Here is a 20,463-nt window from a genome sequence, read left to right as displayed (position 1 = left end):
AATTTCATTTTCCTTAGTGTAGACAGATGGACTCAGCATCCTGCCCACGGCTGCCTCAAAATACGGAAAACTCGGGTGACAATCCCCGAGAGCAAGACAAGCACGGGTAAGCCAGACTTACCCCTAGTCAAGTCACCCATAGTTACTGGATGTCGGCGTTTCTCGGTTGACGACACTGGCGGTCTCCAGCTAAAATTCACGTCAACTAGTTCAAGTTAATCAAGTTAACCAAGTTAATCAAGCTATCCAAACACTCATATATCCACTATTGCTTTTCGAGAAGAATACTGAAGAGCAGAGCTTCCTGCACGGGTATATGTAGTGCAGACGTCAGATTGAAATCTGACTCCGTCTCCAACTGCTGTCAGGAGCACAGATGGACTCATTAGTCCTGAGTCCATCTGTCTACACTAAGGAAAACGAAATTATCAGGTAAGTAATTTCTCCATTAATTTGCTATTCAACTAGCAACCAGTAAAAGTCAAACAAAATAGGTGTAATTTGATCGCTAATCTTTATGCTGGACAGAATGCAAGCTGCCACATTCTGAACGATTTGGAGAGCCTTCTGGGCAATTAATGACATCCCAGTGTAGATTGGATTGCAGTAGTCAAGACGAGAATAACAATGTTTGGATGTGGAAAAGCCACTGCCTTCCCTGGTTTGCAGCCTGGTGCTTTAACCACTGAGCTACTCCTCCACTTAAAATTTAGGTGCCTAAATTTAAGCCTGCTGCTCATTTGCCTAGATTCAGAATCCTGTGCTAGTTGCCTGGTGCTGAAAATTGGTGCTAAGCCTACCCCATTGCCACCCATTTTTTAGGGTCTTAAATTTAGTCACTTAGCCCTAGTAAATTTCCAAAAGTGCCAATTTAGGGACCTAACTCCCAGAATTAGGCACCTAAATCTTTTGAAAATTTACCTTTTAATGGTTGGTGCTTTGTCGGCAGGTGTGTGCCAGTCCCAGACTGAGCTCTTAATAGTCAGTGCTTTGTCTCAGATGTTTGCTAGTGTCCAGCTAAGCTCTTAATGGTTGGTGCTTTGTCTTCAGGTGTGTGCCAGTGCTCGGCTGATCTCTACTCTGGAGAATCTTTATGACCGCCAGCTGCTTTCCCGTTTTGTTATTGATGAGGCTCACTGTGTTAGTCAGGTAACAACTTTCATGTTCATTGATCTTCCAATTAATTTTAATTCCAGAACTAATTTAGAGGGCATCTTGAGGGGAAAGGGGCTTGGATCTAGATTGCTTTTGTATACTGCTGCTCCTCCAGCAGCTTTGTATTCCTTGCTTTCAGAACTGGGTGAGGTATGAGTTAATAGGTGCTGCCAGTGATATCTGATGTGCGGTGCTCTAGCTACTTTCCAACCCACTCTCTAAGGAATTAACACAATGATTCACACAGACAAGTTACGTTTTATATCAACAAACAAGGGGGGGGTACAGGATCTTGGATTCTCTCAAGAAACCTTTCTCATTTGGCAATAGGCAGAACAAAACAGGGCAATATTGCAGCCAACATACTTACCAGGCATAGCAAACACAGAGGCAGACAGACTCAGCAGGATATTCTGCCCACACAGGTAGTCCCTATCAGAGCATGGCCGGTCGCCTGTCAAACAGAGGGGATGACCATGGATAGACTTGTTTGCTACAGAACAAAACAGAAAGTTAAATAGATTCTGTTCCATCTGTTCAAGTGCACTACAAGAAGTTCCAGATGCCTTCCTAATTCCATAGGGAATAGGCCTCATGTACGCTTTTCCTCCAATTCCACTAATATTGAAGGCCATACAGAAATTAATGCTGGACCACACCAAGATGATCTTACTCACCAGCTTCACTGAGGCAACCATGGTATGCCTATCTAGTACAGTTCTCTAATAGACCGCCTATTCACCTGGGAGACAACACAACACTGCTAACCCAAAAAGAAAGCTCCTTATTACATCCAACACTATCAGCTCTGAACCTAACCGCTTGGATGTTGAACGCTCGACCCTAGCACAAAGTTCTCTGTTGGAGCCCATACAGAATATCTTGCTTTCGGTAAGAAAACCATCCACAAGGCGCAATTATTCCTTTGAGTAGAAATTCAAATTGGTGTTCCTTGCATAAACTGAACCCCTTCACTTGTGAGCCTTGAAATATCCTTTTTTATCTTCATCTTTCCCAGTTGGGATTAGCAATAACTTTAGTATGAGTATACCTTAGTGCCATTGCAGCTTATCGTTCTCCAGAGAATGGAACTCCAATTTTCATGCACCTTTTAGTCTCCAGGGTCCTGAAGGGATTTCTGCATCTGCACTCACCAGTGAAAAAAACATCAGTTCTGTGGGACATCAACAAAGTTTTTACTTCACTAAAGAAAGCTCCCTTTGAATTTATGTAAACTGCATCTCTGAAATTTCTAATATGGAAGGTCCTCTTCCTGTTGGCAATCACCTCCACTAGAAGAGTTAGTGAGCTGCAGGCTTACTGCAGTTTTTTCATGATAAAGTAGTTCTCTGGATACACCCAAAGTTTTTGCCAAAAATAGTGTCTGCTTTTCATATAAACTAATCAATTGTGCTTTCAGTATTTTATCCGAAACCTCATGCACATGATCATGAAAAGCTACTCCACACATTAGACTGCAAAACAGTTAGAAACATAGAAATATAATGGCAGAGAGAGACTGGATATCTCATCCAGTCTGCGCATCTGTCCAATTAATTTAGCATTATAATTCTCATTACTTCCTTAGAGATCCCCTGTACTTATCCCATGCTTTCTTCAATTCAGATACTGCTTTTTTCTCAACCACTTCCACTGGTGGCTGTTACACACATCCATTACCCTCACTCAGGCCGATAAAGAACGGTGCGCTTGGCCGAGCTCACCGTTTAGCCCCCGTTTGCGCTTTTTCCACGTGCTATTACCCCTTATACTGTAAGGGGTAATAGCGTGTGGAAAACACGCGGCCAACCCTCCCCCCCCCCCCCCCCCCAAAAAAAAACCTAATAGCGCTTATCACATGCAAATGAATGTTGATGAGCCTACTAGTTATCCCCACGGGATACTGAACTCTCAGAAATTAATGCCTGCCCAAAGGCAGGCGTTAATCACAAACCTCCGACTTAATATCATAGCGATATTAAGTTGGAGGTCTCAAAAAAAAACAAACCAAAAAACAACTTGTCCACCGGCCCGTGGGTTGGAAAACGGATGCTCAAGTTTGCTGGCGTCTGTTTTCCGAACCCGTGGCTGTCAGCGGGTTCGACAACTGACGCCAGAAAATTAAGCTTCGGTTGTCTGATCCGCTGACAGCCGCTGCTTCCGCTAATAAGGAGGCGCTAGGGACGTGCTAGTGTCCCTAGTGCCTCCTTATTAATGCGGGCCCTAATTTAAATAAAGAATTGCGCGCCCAGGAGAGGTGCCTGGGTGCGTGTTGGGAGAGTGGGCTCTCGCCTCGGAGCGCTGGCTCTCCCGCGGAGTTTTTTTAATTGGCCTGACTGTAAAGAAATATTTCCTAAGATTATTTCTGAGTCTGCCCCCTTTCAACCTCATGCCCATTTATTTCTTATGATTCCAATAGATTGGGCTCAGCCGTAACATAGCGAACATTGTCAAATTGGATAACTTCATGCATGCAACATTGTTATGTAGCAACTGGACTTGAACTCACTAGGAAAAGTATTAGAGTCGCTGCTGAAGAACATAAGAACATAAGAAAATGCCATACTGGGTCAGACCAAGGGTCCATCAAGCCCAGCATCCTGTTTCCAACAGTGGCCAATCCAGGTCATAAGAACCTGGCAAGTACCCAAACACTAAGTCTATTCCATGTAACCATTGCTAATGGCAGTGGCTATTCTCTAAGTGAACTTAATAGCAGGTAATGGACTTCTCCTCCAAGAACTTATCCAATCCTTTTTTAAACACAGCTATACTAGCTGCACGAACCACGAAGGAAAGAATAGTGAAATATCTACAAGCAGCAGAACTGCTGGACCAGAGGCAGCATGGTTTCACCAAGGGAAGGTCCTGTCAGATGAATCTGAGACTTTTTTGATTGGGTGACTAAGGAATTGGATCAAGGAAGAGCACTTGATGTCATCTACTTGGATTTTTAGCAAAGCTTTTGATACGGTCCCACACAGGAGGCTTGTGAATAAAATGAGAAGCTTGGGAGTGAGTGCCAAGGTGGTGGCATGGATAGCAAACTGGTTGAAGGTCAGAAGACAATGTGTGATGGTAAATGGAACTTACTTGGAAGAGAGAGCGGTGTTGAGCGGAGTGCCGCAAGGGTCGGTGTTGGGACCAGTCCTGTTCAATATCTTCGTGAGCGACATCGCGGACGGGATAGAAGGTAAGGTTTGTCTATTTGCGGATGAAACTAAGATCTGCAACAGAGTGGACATGCCGGAAGGAGTGGAGAGAATGTAACAGGATTTAAGGAAGCTGGAAGACTGGTCGAAGATATGGCAGCTGAGATTCAATGCCAAGAAGTGCAGAGTCATGCATATATTTATTTATTTTATTTTATTTTAATTTTTTCTATACCGGCATTCGTGAGGGTATCACATCATGCTGGTTTACAATAAACAGTGGGGTGATAAACGGAAAACAGTGAACGGTGCTAAAACAATAATAAAGTTACAGTTACAATAAAACAGGGAGGCGTAAAACTAGGAGCGAGAAAAAATAATAGGAACTTTAACATCGAGTATTAACCTGAAGTATGACGGGGGTACAAAATAAAGCATTTTGTGATTTGCAATGACATGTTCATTTGAGGTAATTGCGGTTTTAAACATAAGGGTGGAAAATAGAAAGGTAGAGTTTTTTACATAGGGGTAGAGATCAGAAGTAATGGTTTTCTGGATATTGGTAGTGCTTGAAGGTAGGTTGTTAGGTGAGTAATGAATTTAATCAGAGTCTGGGAAGGCTTGTTTGAAAAGCCACGTTTTGAGTCTTTTCCTGAATGTTGGGAGGCAAGGTTCCTGCCTTAGCTCCGTTGGGATAGAGTTCCAAAGAGGAGGTCCTGCTGTGGAGAATGCTCTGTCTCTGAACGTTATGTGATGGGTGGTTTTGGACTGAGGTACCTGAAGAGAATCTTTATAGTGCTCTCTTATGGGTCTGGAGGATGAGAGTTTTTTGAAAGGGATTTGAAGGTTGAGCGGAGCGATTTGTTGGATGGCTTTGAATATTGTGGTGATGGATTTATATAGTATTCTATAATGAATATGGGGTGTGGAAATCCGAAAGAAATGTATTCGATGGGGAGTGAATGGCTGATGTGTATGGAGCAGGAGAGAGACCTTGGGGTGATAGTGTCTAATGATCTGAAGTCGGCGAAACAATGAGACAAGGCGATAGCTAAAGCCAGAAGAATGCTAGGGCTGCATAGAGAGAGGAATAACGAGTAAGAAAAGGGAAGTGATGATCCCCTTGTACCAGATCCTTGGTGAGGCCTCACCTGGAGTACTGTGTTCAGTTCTGGAGACCATATCTCAGAAGGGACAGAGACAGGATGGAGGCGGTCCAGAGAAGGGCGACCAAAAATGTTACGATCCCCCCTGTTGCTGCGCTACAGGTGGTCTCTCACCTTCCACCGGAGGCCGCTCCGAAGCCAGGGCCTCGCCTGTGTTCCATCCGGGACTTGCTCCAGGGCCTGAGAGGCCTAGCTGTTCCTGTGGCTTGCTTGGCTGTTTGGACTTCCTGGTTTCCAGCCACGCCCGTTTCCCTAGGGGCTGGCCCGCAGCTCTCCACCTTACTTATAGGACCAGCGAGGGGCGGTCCAGATAAACTCCCAGGGAGTTGCCTTCAACCTCCAGTATATAAGGACTTTCTTGTCACTTGCAACTTGCCTTCGGATTGAGTGCTACAGTTGCCTGTACCTCCTTCTCGATCCAGGTCCTCCGTGGTCTGCCTTGTATTGATGGCTCCTTGTCCTGTCTCTGTCCTGATGTCGGCCTCTGATTGAGTGTTACAGTTGCCTGTACCTCTTCCTCGATCCAGGTCTTCCGTGGTCTGCCTTGTATTGATGGCTCCTTGTCCTGTCTCTGTCCGGATGTTTGCTTCCTGATGTTACTGACGTCTGCCTTGATGTGTTCCTGATGTCCTGATCCAGTTCCGCTTGTTCTGCCCTACGTCCTGTCTGGCTCCTGAGCCTTCTGGCCTGTTGGGCCCTGGAGTGGCCAACAGGTGGGATTCTTCCCTGCGCTCTGGAGCTTCCCTGCCTGCCAGCCGAAGGGGCTTCGGATGTCAGTATCCCAGCATCGGAGTTCCTGCTCGCCTGGATCTTCCCTGCGCTCTCCTGTTCTCAACGTGGTCCGCGACCAGCCTTCCTGGGCTGTGTAGGGCGCGTATGGGACGGGGTGGTCCGCGACTCGGTCCCGTGGGTGGGCTGAGTAGGGCGCCCTCAGGGACAGTGCCCGTGTCTCCTTCCAGCCCTCATCTTTGATGTCTGCACTAGCCTTGTCTACGATGTCTTCAGTGTAAAGGACTCTGTCTGCCCTCGCCTATGTCCGGCCTGCCGCCCGTTGCCGTACCCAGCGGCAGGTCCGAAAGGGCCGGGAACAGTCGGAGGACCGTTCATCTACCAACTTCCCAGTGTTGGTTGCCATGGGCGTGCAGGTCCGGCTGAGGGTCAGACTCCGTGCCTGCTCCCCTGCTTTTGTACCCGCCTGGCTCTCCATGCCTGCCCAGCTCACCTCCCACGATGTGGCTTGGGGCTCCTCCTTGAGTCCTGCCGTGGCCCAAGGGCTCACCAACCGCTTGAGACGACCGCGCTCCGCGTGCGCTCGTAACAAAAAAGGTGGAGGGTCTTCATCGTTTGACTTATGAGGAGAGATTGAAGAATCTAAATATGTATACCCTGGAGGAAAGGAGGAACAGGGGTGATATGATACAGTCTTTCAGATACTTGACAGGTTTTAATGATTCAAAGTCAACGACAAACATTTTCTGTTGGGAAAAAAATCAGCAGAACCAGGGAACATGATTTAAAACTCCTGGGAGGAAGACTCAGAACCTATGTCAGGAAGTATTTCTTCACGGAGAGGGTTGTGGATGCCTGGACTGCCCTTCTGGAAGAAGTGGTGAGGACCTAAACTGTGAAGGATTTCAAAAGGGTGTGGAATAAACACTGTGGATCCATAAAGTCTTGAGGACGTGAAAGAAATGGAGAAGAGGCATGGGGGTGGCTTATGGGAATGATGGCTATTACCCTTACTCAGTAAACATACACACGGTTAATGCGACTCCAACATTGCTCTATGCTTCAACGGCAAGAGGAAATGTGGGGAAAAGGATCTGCATTCATAAATAAGCATGGGAGTAGCTTGCTTGTTATGGTGGTTACTACCCCAAACCAAATTAGCCTGATACTTCATTTTCAATGCATATCCAAGCAGCTCTCTGCTTCAATGGCGGGGGATGAAGAAAAGAGGATTTATATTCAAACAACCAACAAGGTCTAAATTGCACAGGCTGGAAAAACAAACAAGCGTGGGAGTAGCTTGTTACGGCGGTTACTAACCCGAACCAATCAAGCCTGATACTTCACTTTGAATACCTATATAGTGCAGCTCACTGCTTCAATGGCAGGAGGGAATGAATAAAAGATGGTTTATATTCAGACAACAACCAACAAGACTAAATTGCACAGGCTGGGCAAACAAATAAGCTTAGGAGTAGCTTGCTGATTGCGGTGGTTACTACCCCTAACCAATTAGGCTTGAAACTTCACATTGATACAGCTCCAGCATTGCTCTCTACATCAATTGGCAGGGGTGGAAGAAAATTAGAACCAAAAAGTTACCAATAAGGGCCCTGACCTCAGCAGTCAGAGTAACTGATAAGTATGAGAAAAATAACTGGGAAAGCTTGCTGGGCAGACTGGATGGGCCGTTTGGTTTTCTTCTGCCGTCATTTCTGTGTTTTCTATGTTTCTATATAATTCAGTAAAGCTGATCCAGTTCGAGCAGCAGCTTCATCCATAGCACATATCAAGGAAGTGCCCATAAAAGACATTTGTAAAGTAGCAACTTGGTCATCAGTGCACAGCTTCATGTTTCAGTACTGCCTAGATGCCTTAGCAGCACAGACAATGCAGTGGGACAAGCAGTCTTGCACCACCAGTTTCCAAATAGTCTGCTCTCCACGGTGGAGTCCAGGTTGCTATGTTTATAATGCTACCCTGCAGTCCTCAGCTTGGGACTCCCCATTCAGCACGGCTAATTCAGACATGCTTCGATGGAAAAAAGTAAGTTTGCTTACCCTAAATGGTATTTTCTGTAGATAGCAGGATGAATTAGCTATGTGATGTCTGCCCTCCTCCCTGGATAACAGACTTATCTATTCTGTAAGCTTTGACACAAGCTGAGGAGAATCTGAGGCAACGCTCAACGCTAAAAGCTCTACTATCTTGGAGAGACAGCTTTGTTCAGTTTCACCAGATAATGTCACCCTGCAGAGCATGACTAATTCATCCTGCTATCTATGGAAAACACAGATTACGATAAGCAAACTTGCTTTTATGGGATGCAGGACTTAGTAGATCTATCCCACAAGACTTTGCTTCCAGAATCTGTATGTTGCACTAGTGATGTTACCCACGGCAGATCCTATTGAATATTACAGTACATGCACTGTTGTTTAGTTCTTGTAGTTAAGAAATCCCAAAGGTGTTAGTTTCTCCTCTTATTCTGATCTAACATTTTACATTGTAAACAGGACATGTATTCTAAAACCTGGACGCCAGCCAAAACATTTAAGAGCTATAGAGTAATAGAATTGTTATTATACATTGATTATAATCCACCTCAAGACCATTTTGGTATAGATGGATTATCAAATGTTTACAAATAAAATAAATGAGAACATGTTTTGTCAGCCTTGCCTAGAATTGTAATATTTGTTGGGCAGCTAAGAACAAACACACTTCTCAACTGTTTTATAACCTAGTGGGGTCATGATTTCCGGCCAGACTATAAGCGACTGAATATGCTTCGCCAGAAGTTTCCACGTGTCCCGATGATGGCACTCACTGCCACAGCCAATCCCAGGGTCCAGAAGGATATCCTCAACCAGCTTAAGATGACCAAGCTACAAGTGTGAGTCATTTGTTGAAGCTCAGCTGACTGATGAACAAGGCCTAAAACATGAATGACAGAACATAACAGAAGGGCCAGGGAGGAGACTGCACTGCCTGCTGCTGTCCCCTAAGTGGTGTAATACTGCCCGGCAGTATCCTGCACCCAAATGAGCAAGCTCTATATGTAGCTCAAGGCGAATTACATTCAGGCACAGTAAGCATATGATAAAAATAGATTGGAGTGCAGTGAAGAGGCTGATTCTGTGTGACCTTTCAAGCACTTACAGGTGAAGTAAAGAGGCTGTGGTAAAGGATGTCGTGGACTGGCTTACCTGTGTCTGGGGTAAGGTGTTTGCAGCGTGTAGTGGACTGGCTTACCTGTGTCTGGGGTAAGGTGTTTGCAGTGTATAGTGGACTGGCTTACCTGTGTCTGGGGTAAGGTGTTTGCAGCGTGTAGTGGACTGGCTTACCTGTGTCGTGGATAAGATGTTTGCAGTGTATAGTGGACTGGTTTACCTGTGTCTGGGATTAGGTGTTTGCAGTGTATAGTGGACTGGCTTACCTGTGTCTGGGATAAGGTGTTTGCAGCGTGTAGTGGACTGGCTTACCTGTGTCTGGGATAAGGTGTTTGCAGTGTATAGTGGACTGGCTTACCTGTGTCTAGGATAAGGTGTTTGCAGTGTATAGTGGACTGGCTTACCTGTGTCTAGGATAAGATGTTTGCAGCGTGTAGTGGACTGGCGTACCTGTGTCTGGGATAAGGTGTTTGCAGCGTATAGTGGACTGGCTTACCTGTGTCTGGGATAAGGTGTTTGCAGCGTGTAGTGGACTGGCTTACCTGTGTCTGGGATAAGGTGTTTGCAGCGTGTAGTGGACTGGCTTACCTGTGTCTGGGATAAGGTGTTTGCAGCGTGTAGTGGACTGGCTTACCTGTGTCTGGGATAAGGTGTTTGCAGCATGTAGTGGACTGGCTTACCTGTGTCTGGGATAAGGTGTTTTCAGCGTGTAGTGGACTGGCTTACCTGTGTCTGGGATAAGGTGTTTTCAGCGTGTAGTGGACTGGCTTACCTGTGTCTGGGATAAGGTGTTTGCAGCGTATAGTGGACTGGCTTACCTGTGTCTGGGATAAGGTGTTTTCAGCGTGTAGTGGACTGGCTTACCTGTGTCTGGGATAAGGTGTTTGCAGCGTATAGTGGACTGGCTTACCTGTGTCGGGGATAAAGTGTTTGCAGTGTATAATGGACTGGATTACCTGTGTCTGGGATAAGGTGTTTGCAGCGTGTAGTGGACTGGCTTACCTGTGTCTGGGATAAGGTGTTTGCAGCGTGTAGTGGACTGGATTACCTGTGTCTGGGATAAGGTGTTTGCAGCGTGTAGTGGACTGGCTTACCTGTGTCGGGGATAAAGTGTTTGCAGTGTATAATGGACTGGATTACCTGTGTCTGGGATAAGGTGTTTGCAGCGTGTAGTGGACTGGCTTACCTGTGTCTGGGATAAGGTGTTTGCAGCGTGTAGTGGACTGGATTACCTGTGTCTGGGATAAGGTGTTTGCAGCGTGTAGTGGACTGGCTTACCTGTGTCTGGGATAAGGTGTTTGCAGTGTATAGTGGACTGGCTAACCTGTGTCTGGGATAAGGTGTTTGCAGCGTGTAGTGGACTGGCTTACCTGTGTCTGGGATAAGGTGTTTGCAGCGTATAGTGGACTGGCTTACCTGTGTCTGGGATAAGGTGTTTGCAGCGTGTAGTGGACTGGCTTACCTGTGTCTGGGATAAGGTGTTTGCAGTGTATAGTGGACGGGCTTACCTGTGTCTGGGATAAGGTGTTTGCAGCGTGTAGTGGACTGGCTTACCTGTGTCTGGGATAAGGTGTTTGCAGCGTGTAGTCGTCCGGCTTACCTGTGTCTGGGATAAGGTGTTTGCAGCGTGTAGTGGACCGGCTTACCTGTGTCTGGGATAAGGTGTTTGCAGTGTGTAGTGGACTGGCTTACCTGTGTCGGGGATAAGGTGTTTGCAGCGTGTAGTGGACTGGCTTACCTGTGTCTGGGATAAGGTGTTTGCAGCGTGTAGTGGACTGGATTACCTGTGTCTGGGATAAGGTGTTTGCAGCGTGTAGTGGACTGGCTTACCTGTGTCTGGGATAAGGTGTTTGCAGTGTATAGTGGACTGGCTAACCTGTGTCTGGGATAAGGTGTTTGCAGCGTGTAGTGGACTGGCTTACCTGTGTCTGGGATAAGGTGTTTGCAGCGTATAGTGGACTGGCTTACCTGTGTCTGGGATAAGGTGTTTGCAGCGTGTAGTGGACTGGCTTACCTGTGTCTGGGATAAGGTGTTTGCAGCGTATAGTGGACTGGCTTACCTGTGTCTGGGATAAGGTGTTTGCAGCGTGTAGTGGACTGGCTTACCTGTGTCTGGGATAAGGTGTTTGCAGCGTGTAGTCGTCCGGCTTACCTGTGTCTGGGATAAGGTGTTTGCAGCGTGTAGTGGACCGGCTTACCTGTGTCTGGGATAAGGTGTTTGCAGTGTGTAGTGGACTGGCTTACCTGTGTCGGGGATAAAGTGTTTGCAGTGTATAGTGGACTGGCTTATCTGTGCTTGGATAAGGTGTTTGCAGCGTATAGTTGACTGGCTTACCTGTGTCTAGGATAAGGTGTTTGCAGTGTATAGTGGACTGGCTTACCTGTGTCTGGGATAAGGTGTTTGCAGCGTGTAGTGGACTGGCTTACCTGTGTCGTGGATTAGGTGTTTGCAGCGTGTAGTGGACTGGCTTACCTGTGTTTGTAGCGTGTAGTGGACTGGCTTACCTGTGTCTGGGATAAGGTGTTTGCAGCGTGTAGTGGACTGGCTTACCTGTGTCTGGGATAAGGTGTTTGCAGTGTATAGTGGACTGGCTTACCTGTGTCTGGGATAAGTGTTTGCAGCGTGTAGTGGACTGGCTTACCTGTGTCTGGGATAAGGTGTTTGCAGCGTGTAGTGGACTGGCTTACCTGTGTCTGGGATAAGGTGTTTGCAGCGTGTAGTGGACTGGCTTACCTGTGTCTGGGATAAGGTGTTTGCAGCGTGTAGTGGACTGGCTTACCTGTGTCTGGGATAAGGTGTTTGCAGCGTGTAGTGGACTGGCTTACCTGTGTCTGGGATAAGGTGTTTGCAGCGTGTAGTGGACTGGCTTACCTGTGTCTGGGATAAGGTGTTTGCAGCGTGTAGTGGACTGGCTTACCTGTGTCGGGGATAAAGTGTTTGCAGCGTGTAGTGGACTGGCTTACCTGTGTCTGGGATAAGGTGTTTGCAGCATGTAGTGGACTGGCTTACCTGTGTCGTGGATTAGGTGTTTGCAGCGTGTAGTGGACTGGCTTACCTGTGTCTGGGATAAGGTGTTTGCAGCGTGTAGTGGACTGGCTTACCTGTGCCTGGGATAAGGTGTTTGTAGTGTGTAGTGGACTGGCTTACCTGTGTCGTGGATAAGGTCTGTGGGAGATGAAGTGGGAAGGCTGTTTCCTTGTAGTCACAGGTATGTGCAGGGTTTACTTGAAATACTGCATCTGTAGGCGTAGGGTTATTGGTGCCTGCAGTTTATGAGCAGGCTGTGCTTGTGTAGGATTATAGTTGTGCACGGGCTATCTTATAGGTGTTTATAGTTTAGGAATAAATAATAAAAAATGTTTATGCAGATAAGTGCCATACTGGATCAGACCACTGGTCCATTGAGCTCAGCATCTTGTCTCCCACAGTGGCCAGTCCAGTGCTTGGCAGGATCACAGTATGAATTCATGTAAAAATGCAGTTTGAAAAATGCAATCCTCCTCTCCCTGCATCTTGGTAAAAGTTGCATGTGTGAATGTGGTTAAGTTGGGGGAGGGAAAGTGTACGCAGTCATTGACTACACTAATTTTCCTTCTGAAGCAGGTGATTTTGAAACACTGGACCTATTTTGAGCCGTGCACATTTATTGACTATCATCTGCATTTGGATAAATACTTTGGTACCTCATTCAATATTTTATATGCAGCAAAAATTCCCAAAAAATGTTCTGTGGTTAAATTGGTGAAATGCTGACAATCTCTTGCAGTGGTTTTAATTTGCTAGTGGATATTTTTATTATTGCATTTTCAGTTTGCCATGCCTACCTTGCACCTGAGTACAAACATACTGCATCTGTACTGTGTGTGCTGAGCTTCATTACTGCCTTCTTAATGACTCTCTGGATTGTGTGTGTTTATAGGTTTACGATGAGCTTTAACCGACACAACTTGAAATACGAAGTGCTGCCCAAGAAGCCTAAGAAAGTTGCTCAGGACTGTATTGAGTGGATTAAAAAATATCATCCAAGTGAGTCCCCTCTGCTCAGCTGATTGTAGCCATGAGGACCCTGTAGGCTGCAGTGTTTACAAATTACCCATAGCCAGTTATATTTAGAGCTCGCTTGGACATGAAAGATTAATATCAGTTACACTGTGAAAGAACAGCCATGTGAATGCTTGCTTATTGGATAGGACCTGTCCCTATGCACACAGGCCTTCATACTGATGTTTGGAAACTCTCTGCATGTGCTGAAATTATTATGCACAGGCCTAATACAATTCTCATAGATGTTATTGCATTTTGTTTGCCTGTCATGAACAGCATCTTGGCAACACTGTGGTCAATATTTTGAATTCCCTGTACATACCCGGATCAGTCCAGACAGTGGGTTGAGCCTCCTGTCCAGCAGAGGGAGACAGAGGAAAACTGAAATCTGATCAAGACTGCAGGTTTTGCACCACCTCCATCTGCTGGAGACAGAGAAATACTGAAGGGATGCAGGTGGCACACCGGGTTTAAGAGAGGGTGCCATTCAAGTTTTTCTCTGTCTCCATCTGCTGGAAGGGAGGCATAACCCACAGTCTGGACTGATCCGGGTACGTACAAGGAACTTAATTATGTATACCCTGGAGGAGAGAAGACTGCCACATACTGTGTGATACAGACCTTCAAATACTTGAAAGGAATTAATGATGCACAAAAATTAAATCTCTTTTGATGCAAAGGAAACTGTAAAACTAGGGTTCAAAATATGAAACTTTTAAGAGGAAAGAATCAGGAACAAAGTCAAATATTTCTTCATGGAAAGGGTGGTAGATGCATGGAATGCCCTCCCAGAAAAGATAGTGAAGATGACCATTTCATTTCCTGAAATGCCAATTGTTCATGTTTCTCTGATCCAATGCCATTTGATTACTGGCAGCCAACGGCCCTTTGCCCTTACTATGTCACAGGGGCTTCTGCTGCCATTGGTCGACCCCAGTGACATAGTAAGGGCAAAGGGCCGTTGGCGCCATTTTGATTGCTGGCAGCCGACGACCCAAGTCCAGGAGATCGCTCCCGGACCCTCGCTGGACCACCAGGGACTTTTGGCAGGTCTTGGGGGGGGTGGGGTGTAGTAAATTAATTTGGAAGATCTTGGGGAGGGGTCAGGAGGGTGGGGGTTGTTAATTAATTTAAAGGGTTGGGATGGGGGGGGGGGGGGGGGTTCCCACAGAATTAGAAAGACACAAGTTTTCTGATCTGGGGAATGGACCGAAATGGCCCTCCCCAGACCCGAAAACAAAATGGGGAGAAAAAAAATGTTATGCACTCCCCTAATTTGCTCCATAAGACGCACAGACGCCCGGGGACAGAGCCGGTTTAGCACTACATTTTTTTTTTTTAATTTCCCCCCTCTGAATCCTAGGTGCGTCTTATGGAGCGAAAAATACGGTAAATAACTTTGTGATCCATTTACTTTGGTTAGAAAGACAGCATATAAATACAATTAAATGTCTGTTGGATAGTTATGCAAATATAAGAGAAGCACATTTAGCAAAGAAGAAAGCGGTAGGAAGAGCAGCTTAGCATCTTGCACTTTGTGCTGCTGTCTCGTGAGGTTCATCGAGTTCTTTGTTTTGTATGCAGATGATTCTGGAATCGTTTACTGCCTGTCCCGCCATGAATGTGACACGATTGCAGAAACTTTACAGAAGGCGGGATTGTCCGCACTAGCGTACCACGCTGGCCTCAGTGACTCCAGCAGGGATTTTGTACAGCACAAGTGGATTAATCAGGAAGACTGTCAGGTATGAAAATTTGGTGTTGGAGGATGTGCCCATGGCTCTCACAAAGAGAAGCTAGTACTGAAGATTTTGATTCCCTCCTGAGGAGGACTGTAAAACTTTGAACACCTCAGAATATGAGATTCAGAACCAAAAAAGCCTACAGAACATTTTCAGATGAAGCTGGATGCATTGCCCAGGTTTCATACTGTCTGCACTAGAATAAAGACCGCGCATACCTCTTACCCGAGAGCTATTTGCAGATTCTGAAAGCGAAAGCACACAGGTGCTATCACTCTGACATACTTTCCACCCCTTGCACCTGCTTTTCTAAAGATACATAAAGATTGGAAAATGCCGTCCCCTGCCCTAAACATGCCCCTGGGAATGCCTCTTCTGTATGTGAACATAAGTGCCTTGCTGAGTCAGGCCAAAGCATCATGTCTCCAACAGTGACCAATCAGGTCACAAGTAGATCCATTTCTCGCATCCCGGGGTAAGCGATGGCTTTCCCGAGTTTCCAGGAACTGGTCCAAACTTTCTTTAAGCCATATTCCCTGATCAGTCCAGACAGCTGGGTTTTGCCTCCCTCCAGCAGATGGAGACAGAGAAGTTTTTGACTGACACTGCCAGTTTAGTTGAGGTGCCACCTGCAGTCTGCCAGTATTTCTCTGTCTCCAGCAGATGGTGGAGGTCCCAGCAGTCTGAGTTTAAAAAAAAAAAAAAAAAAGGGAAGAAAATAAAAAGATTACTTTTGTCTGGCAGCTTGGGTTTGGAGAGGTAACATTTAAGGAGTAAAGGTTATTCGGATGCAGTGGTTGCTACCCTTTTGCAATCCAGAAAGACCTCTACCTCCCTGGCATATGTCAGGGGGTGGGGTATTTTTGAGTCTTGGTGCGTGGAATGCAAGGTGGTCCCCACTCGTGCCTCCATGAGCAATGTCTTGCCCTTTTTGCAGGCTGGTCTGGCCAAAGGCTTATCCCTTAATTCCTTGAGGGTTCAGGTGGCGGCCCTGGCTTGTTTTCGGGGTAAGGTATGCGGAGTTCGCTTGGTGGCGCACCCAGACGTCGTGCACTATCTGTGGGGAGTTAAACATCTACGTCCACCCAACCGGAATCCCTGTCCTTCCTGGAGTCTGTCTGCTGTTGTGGGCTATGTGTACATTGCCCTTTGAGCCTTTGAAATGTGTGACACTGAAGGATCTTACTTTGAAAGTGATTTTCCTGGTGGCTATATCATCAGCTTGTCGGGTGTCGGAACTTCAGGCCTTATCCTGCAGAGAACCCTTCTTGAAGATTTCTGTTCCCGGGGTGTCTTTGAAGACGGTTCTTTCCTTTTTACCTAAGGTTGTGTCCTCTTTTCATTTGAATCACTGTGGAGCGCCCTTCCACCCCTCAAACCAGAGATTTACGGTGGTTGGACGTGCGACGGGCTCTGTTGCGTTACTTGGAGGTTAATAACAGTTTTCGCCTGTCTGATCACCTGTTTGTACTGTAGAGTGGCCCCAGGCGGGGGCAGAAGGCTTCTAGGGCCACTATTGCTCGGTGGTTGAAGGTGGCTATCAGCTCGGCGTACATCGCCAAAGGGTGACCAGTGCCTAGTGGGCTTCGCATTCATTCTACCCAGTTGCAAGCGGCCTCTTGGGCTGAGTGTCAACAGGTTTCACCACAAGAAATCTGTAGGATGGCCACTTGGAAATCTTTGCACACTTTTGCCAGACATTACCGTCTGGACGTCCAGGCCTCAGGTTTTGGTGACAGTGTGTGCTTCGAGCTGGACTCTCTAGGTCCCACCCAGCTGTCTGCACTGATCTGGGTACGTAAAGGGAATGGAAAATTGGTTCTTACCTGCTAATTTTCGTTCCTGTAGTACCACTGATCAGTCCAGACTCCTGCCCAATATGCAGTTGAGAGTCCAGCTCAATCACTGTTTGGTTTCAGGTTCTGGTCCCGCGCAGGTGTGTGGTGCGGGCAGGAGTTCGTCAGTCTTCCTTCTGTTCGTTTGGGGAGCAATTGTACATAGTGTGGTTCTTTTTTGCTGTTAATCTGGCTTGGGTACAGTTCAATACTGCAGGTTGCACCTCAACTTAACTGGCAGTGTCAGTCAAAAACTTCTGTCTCCATCTACTGGAGGGGAAGCAAAACCACAACAGATATAAGCCGATGCAATGGCCTCCTTCAGCCAGCGAGCAATGGTAGCTTTAGAGGCCTTGTTACCTCTATTTGGGCCACTCCATAGGACAAAGAGATGTTCAGAGATGCAAAATTTGTTAATAACCTATAAGTATTGGAATAGGACTCTCAGTACATCAAGACGCCTGAGGTCCCCACCAGGCATGCATGCAATGTCTTCAGGAGAAAAGGCAGGAAGCTCCACTGACTGATTGACGTGAAAAGAAGACACGACCTTTGGAAGAAAGGATGGCAACTTCTTTAGGGAAACACCTGAGTAAGAAAAGCGGAGAAAGGGCTCCCGACAAGTCAAGGCTTGGAGCTCAGACACTCTCCTGGCTGAGCAAATAGAGACCAAAAATACTGTCTTAAGAGTGAGGTCTTTAAGCATGGCCCGCTGGAGAGGTTCAAAAGGTGCCTCGCAAAGGGCTTGAAGCACCAAATTGAGGCTCCAGGATGGACAAGTAGGCTGGACAGGTGGGTTTAAATGTTTGGCCCCTCCAGACTCAGCACATGCATTCTCAAACACTCTCCATACGTGGATGTACGCGAGAGAGGTAGAGGTCTTCCGTGCCCACAAGAAAGTGGAGATAACTTCCTTCTTATACCCTTTTTTTCTCAGGCGTCGCTGCTCAAAAGTCAGACTGCTAGACAAAAACAATCTGCCTGATTGAAAAATACTGGTCCTTGGTGGAGCGGGTTTGGGAGGTAACCGAGGCAAAGAGGACCGTCTGTTTTGAGGTTCACCAGGTCCGCGAACCACGGTCTCCGAGGCCATTCTGGCGCTATGAGAATGACCGGCCCCTTGTGGAGTTCTATCCTTCTGAGTACCTTTCCCACCAGAGGCCAAGGTGGGAACACGTAGAGAAGAACATCGAGAGGCCAGAAAAGAACCAGGGCATCCACCCCTGCCGAGCAGTGCTCCCGTTTTTGGCTGAAGAATCTGGGAGCCTTTGCGTTGTTCAGGGTAGCCATCAGGTCAAGGTGAGGAACTCCCCACTTGCGCACCAGAAGATTCATCGCCTCATCGGACAACTCCCTCTCTCCGGGGTCTAGGTGTTGTCGGCTGAGGAAGTCCGCTTGCACATTCTCCATCCCTGCAATGTGGGAAGCTGCTAGACAACTCAGGTGTCTCTCCGCCCAGGAGAGCAGCTTGCTGGCCTCCAGACCCACCAGATGACTCCTGGTGCCACCCTGGCAATTGATGTAAGTTACTGTGGTGGCATTGTCGGAGAGGACCCGCATGGCTTTGTGACGGAGCAAGGGCAGGAACGTCTTGAATGCCAGACGGACAGCTCGGGCTTCCAGACGATTGATGTGCTATCGGGATTGCACAGGAGACCACCGTCCTTGTGTAGACTGGTGCTGACACACCGCTTCCCAGCCGGAGAGGCTGGCATCCGTTGTCACAACGATCCATTGGGGTGTCTCCAAAGGCATTCCTTTCACGAGATGGGTGAGTGAAAGCCACCGCTGCATGCTGGCAATGGTAGTCTGAGAGCGGTAGGGGTCCTGTGAGACTGGCTTCCAGTGGGACAGCAATGCTTTCTGTAGAGGACGCATATGCGCAAAAGCCCAAGGAACCAGATCTATGGTGGAAGCCATGGAGCCCAGGACCTGGAGATAGTCCCAGGCCGTGGGTACTGAAAGAGATGAGATTTTGTACCTGGTTCATGAGCTTGAGCGCCCAGTGCTCGGTCAGTAGGACTTTGCCCATGCGAGTGTTGAAACGGGCTCCTAGAAATTCCAGGACCTGGGAGGGCTTGAGGTGACTTTTGGAGAAGTTGACAATCCACCCGAGGGAGGAGAGAAAATTCACGACCCTGTCGATCGCTGCAGTGCACAGGTTCTCCGACTTGGCCCAGATGAGCCAGTCGTCCAGGTAAGGGTGGACCAGGACTCCCTCCCGATGAAGGGAGACCGCCACCACTATCATGACCTTGGTGAACGTACAGGCGCGGTGGCCAGGCCAAATGGAAGCGCCCGAAACTGGAAGTGGTGTCCCAGAATGGTGAAGGGAGATAATTCGGATGGTTGTGGCGGATTGGGAAATGCAGGTAAGCCTCTGTCAAGTCGAGAGAGGCCAGAGATTCACCTGAGCGAACTGCCGCTTTGACCGCTCACAGGGACTCCATCCGAAAATGGGGCACCCAGAGAGCTCGGTTGATCCTCTTGAGATCTAGGATCGGTCGGAAGGAGCCGTCCTTTTTGGGCACGACGAAGTAGATGGAATACTGGCCAGATCCTTGTTCCTCCAGGGGTACAGGGACTATGGCTTCGAGTTCCTGTAGCCTGTCCAGAGTCTGGCACACCGCTGGACGCTTCCGAGAGCCGCAGGGAGAGATTAGAAAGCGGTCGGGGAGTTCCCGAGCAAAGTCTAATGTGTAGCTGTTGCCAATCACATCGAGGACCCACTGATCCGATGTGATGTTGGCCCATTCCTCGAGAAAAAGGGACAGACGTCCACCTAAGGCGGGAGCGGAGGAATGGGCCGGCTGCATTTCATTGGAAGGAATTTGAGGTGGAACCTGAAGGGTTCGTATCCCGGAATGGCCGTCTGCCACAAAAGGAATGAGACCAAGACTGGGACCTAGTGGAGGTGGGTCTTTGGGCAGCCCTTCTCGGCCTGTTGTACCTACGCTGACCCCTGAACCAAGAGTGCGAAGGAAAAAAGGATTTGAATTGCCGAGGGCGGTCCTCCGGCAGTTTATGCACCTTATTGTCCTCAAGAGATTTAATAAGCTGCTCCAGGTCTTCCCCAAAGAGCAACTTACCCTTGAATGGGAGAGTGCCCAACTGTGATTTAGAAGAGGAGTCCACTGCCCAATTACGAAGCCAGAGAAGATGTCTAGCTGACACCGCTGAAACCATAGCTCTGACCTGCACGCTGAGAAGATCGAAGAGGGCATCCGCCCCATACGCAATGGCACCTTCCAGCCGCTCTGCCTGTTCTGCTTCTGCAGACGGGAGGTCCTGGGTCCTGAGTAGTTGTTGAATCCACCTAAGGCTTGCCCACTGCATGAGACTGCTACAGACTGTTGCCTGGACCCCGAACCTGAAGATCTTTCAATGCAGTCGCCCCCACGACTGGGTTAGTACTGCGCTTCGTGACAGCGGAGACCGAGGCGACTACCTTAGAGACCTGGAGCAT

General features: G+C 47.7%; 1 protein-coding gene across 4 annotated transcripts in view; it reads left to right on the top strand.

Annotated features, from left to right (window-relative positions):
* Positions 1–20,463, top strand: part of BLM (BLM RecQ like helicase) — a 130,875-nt gene that overhangs the window by 49,766 nt on the left and 60,646 nt on the right. For all 4 annotated transcript variants that reach the window (XM_029574859.1, XM_029574861.1, XM_029574858.1 and 1 more), the window contains exons 13-16: positions 1,051–1,149; positions 8,950–9,098; positions 13,296–13,402; positions 15,005–15,165. In XM_029574859.1, coding sequence (XP_029430719.1) covers positions 1,051–1,149; positions 8,950–9,098; positions 13,296–13,402; positions 15,005–15,165 — 516 coding nt within the window. The remainder of the gene's footprint in view (positions 1–1,050; positions 1,150–8,949; positions 9,099–13,295; positions 13,403–15,004; positions 15,166–20,463) is intronic.

The sequence above is a fragment of the Rhinatrema bivittatum genome, chromosome 13 (assembly GCF_901001135.1).
Source record: "Rhinatrema bivittatum chromosome 13, aRhiBiv1.1, whole genome shotgun sequence".
In the NCBI taxonomy this organism is placed as follows: Eukaryota; Metazoa; Chordata; class Amphibia; order Gymnophiona; family Rhinatrematidae; genus Rhinatrema; species Rhinatrema bivittatum.
This window is presented reverse-complemented; position numbering and strand designations above follow the sequence as displayed.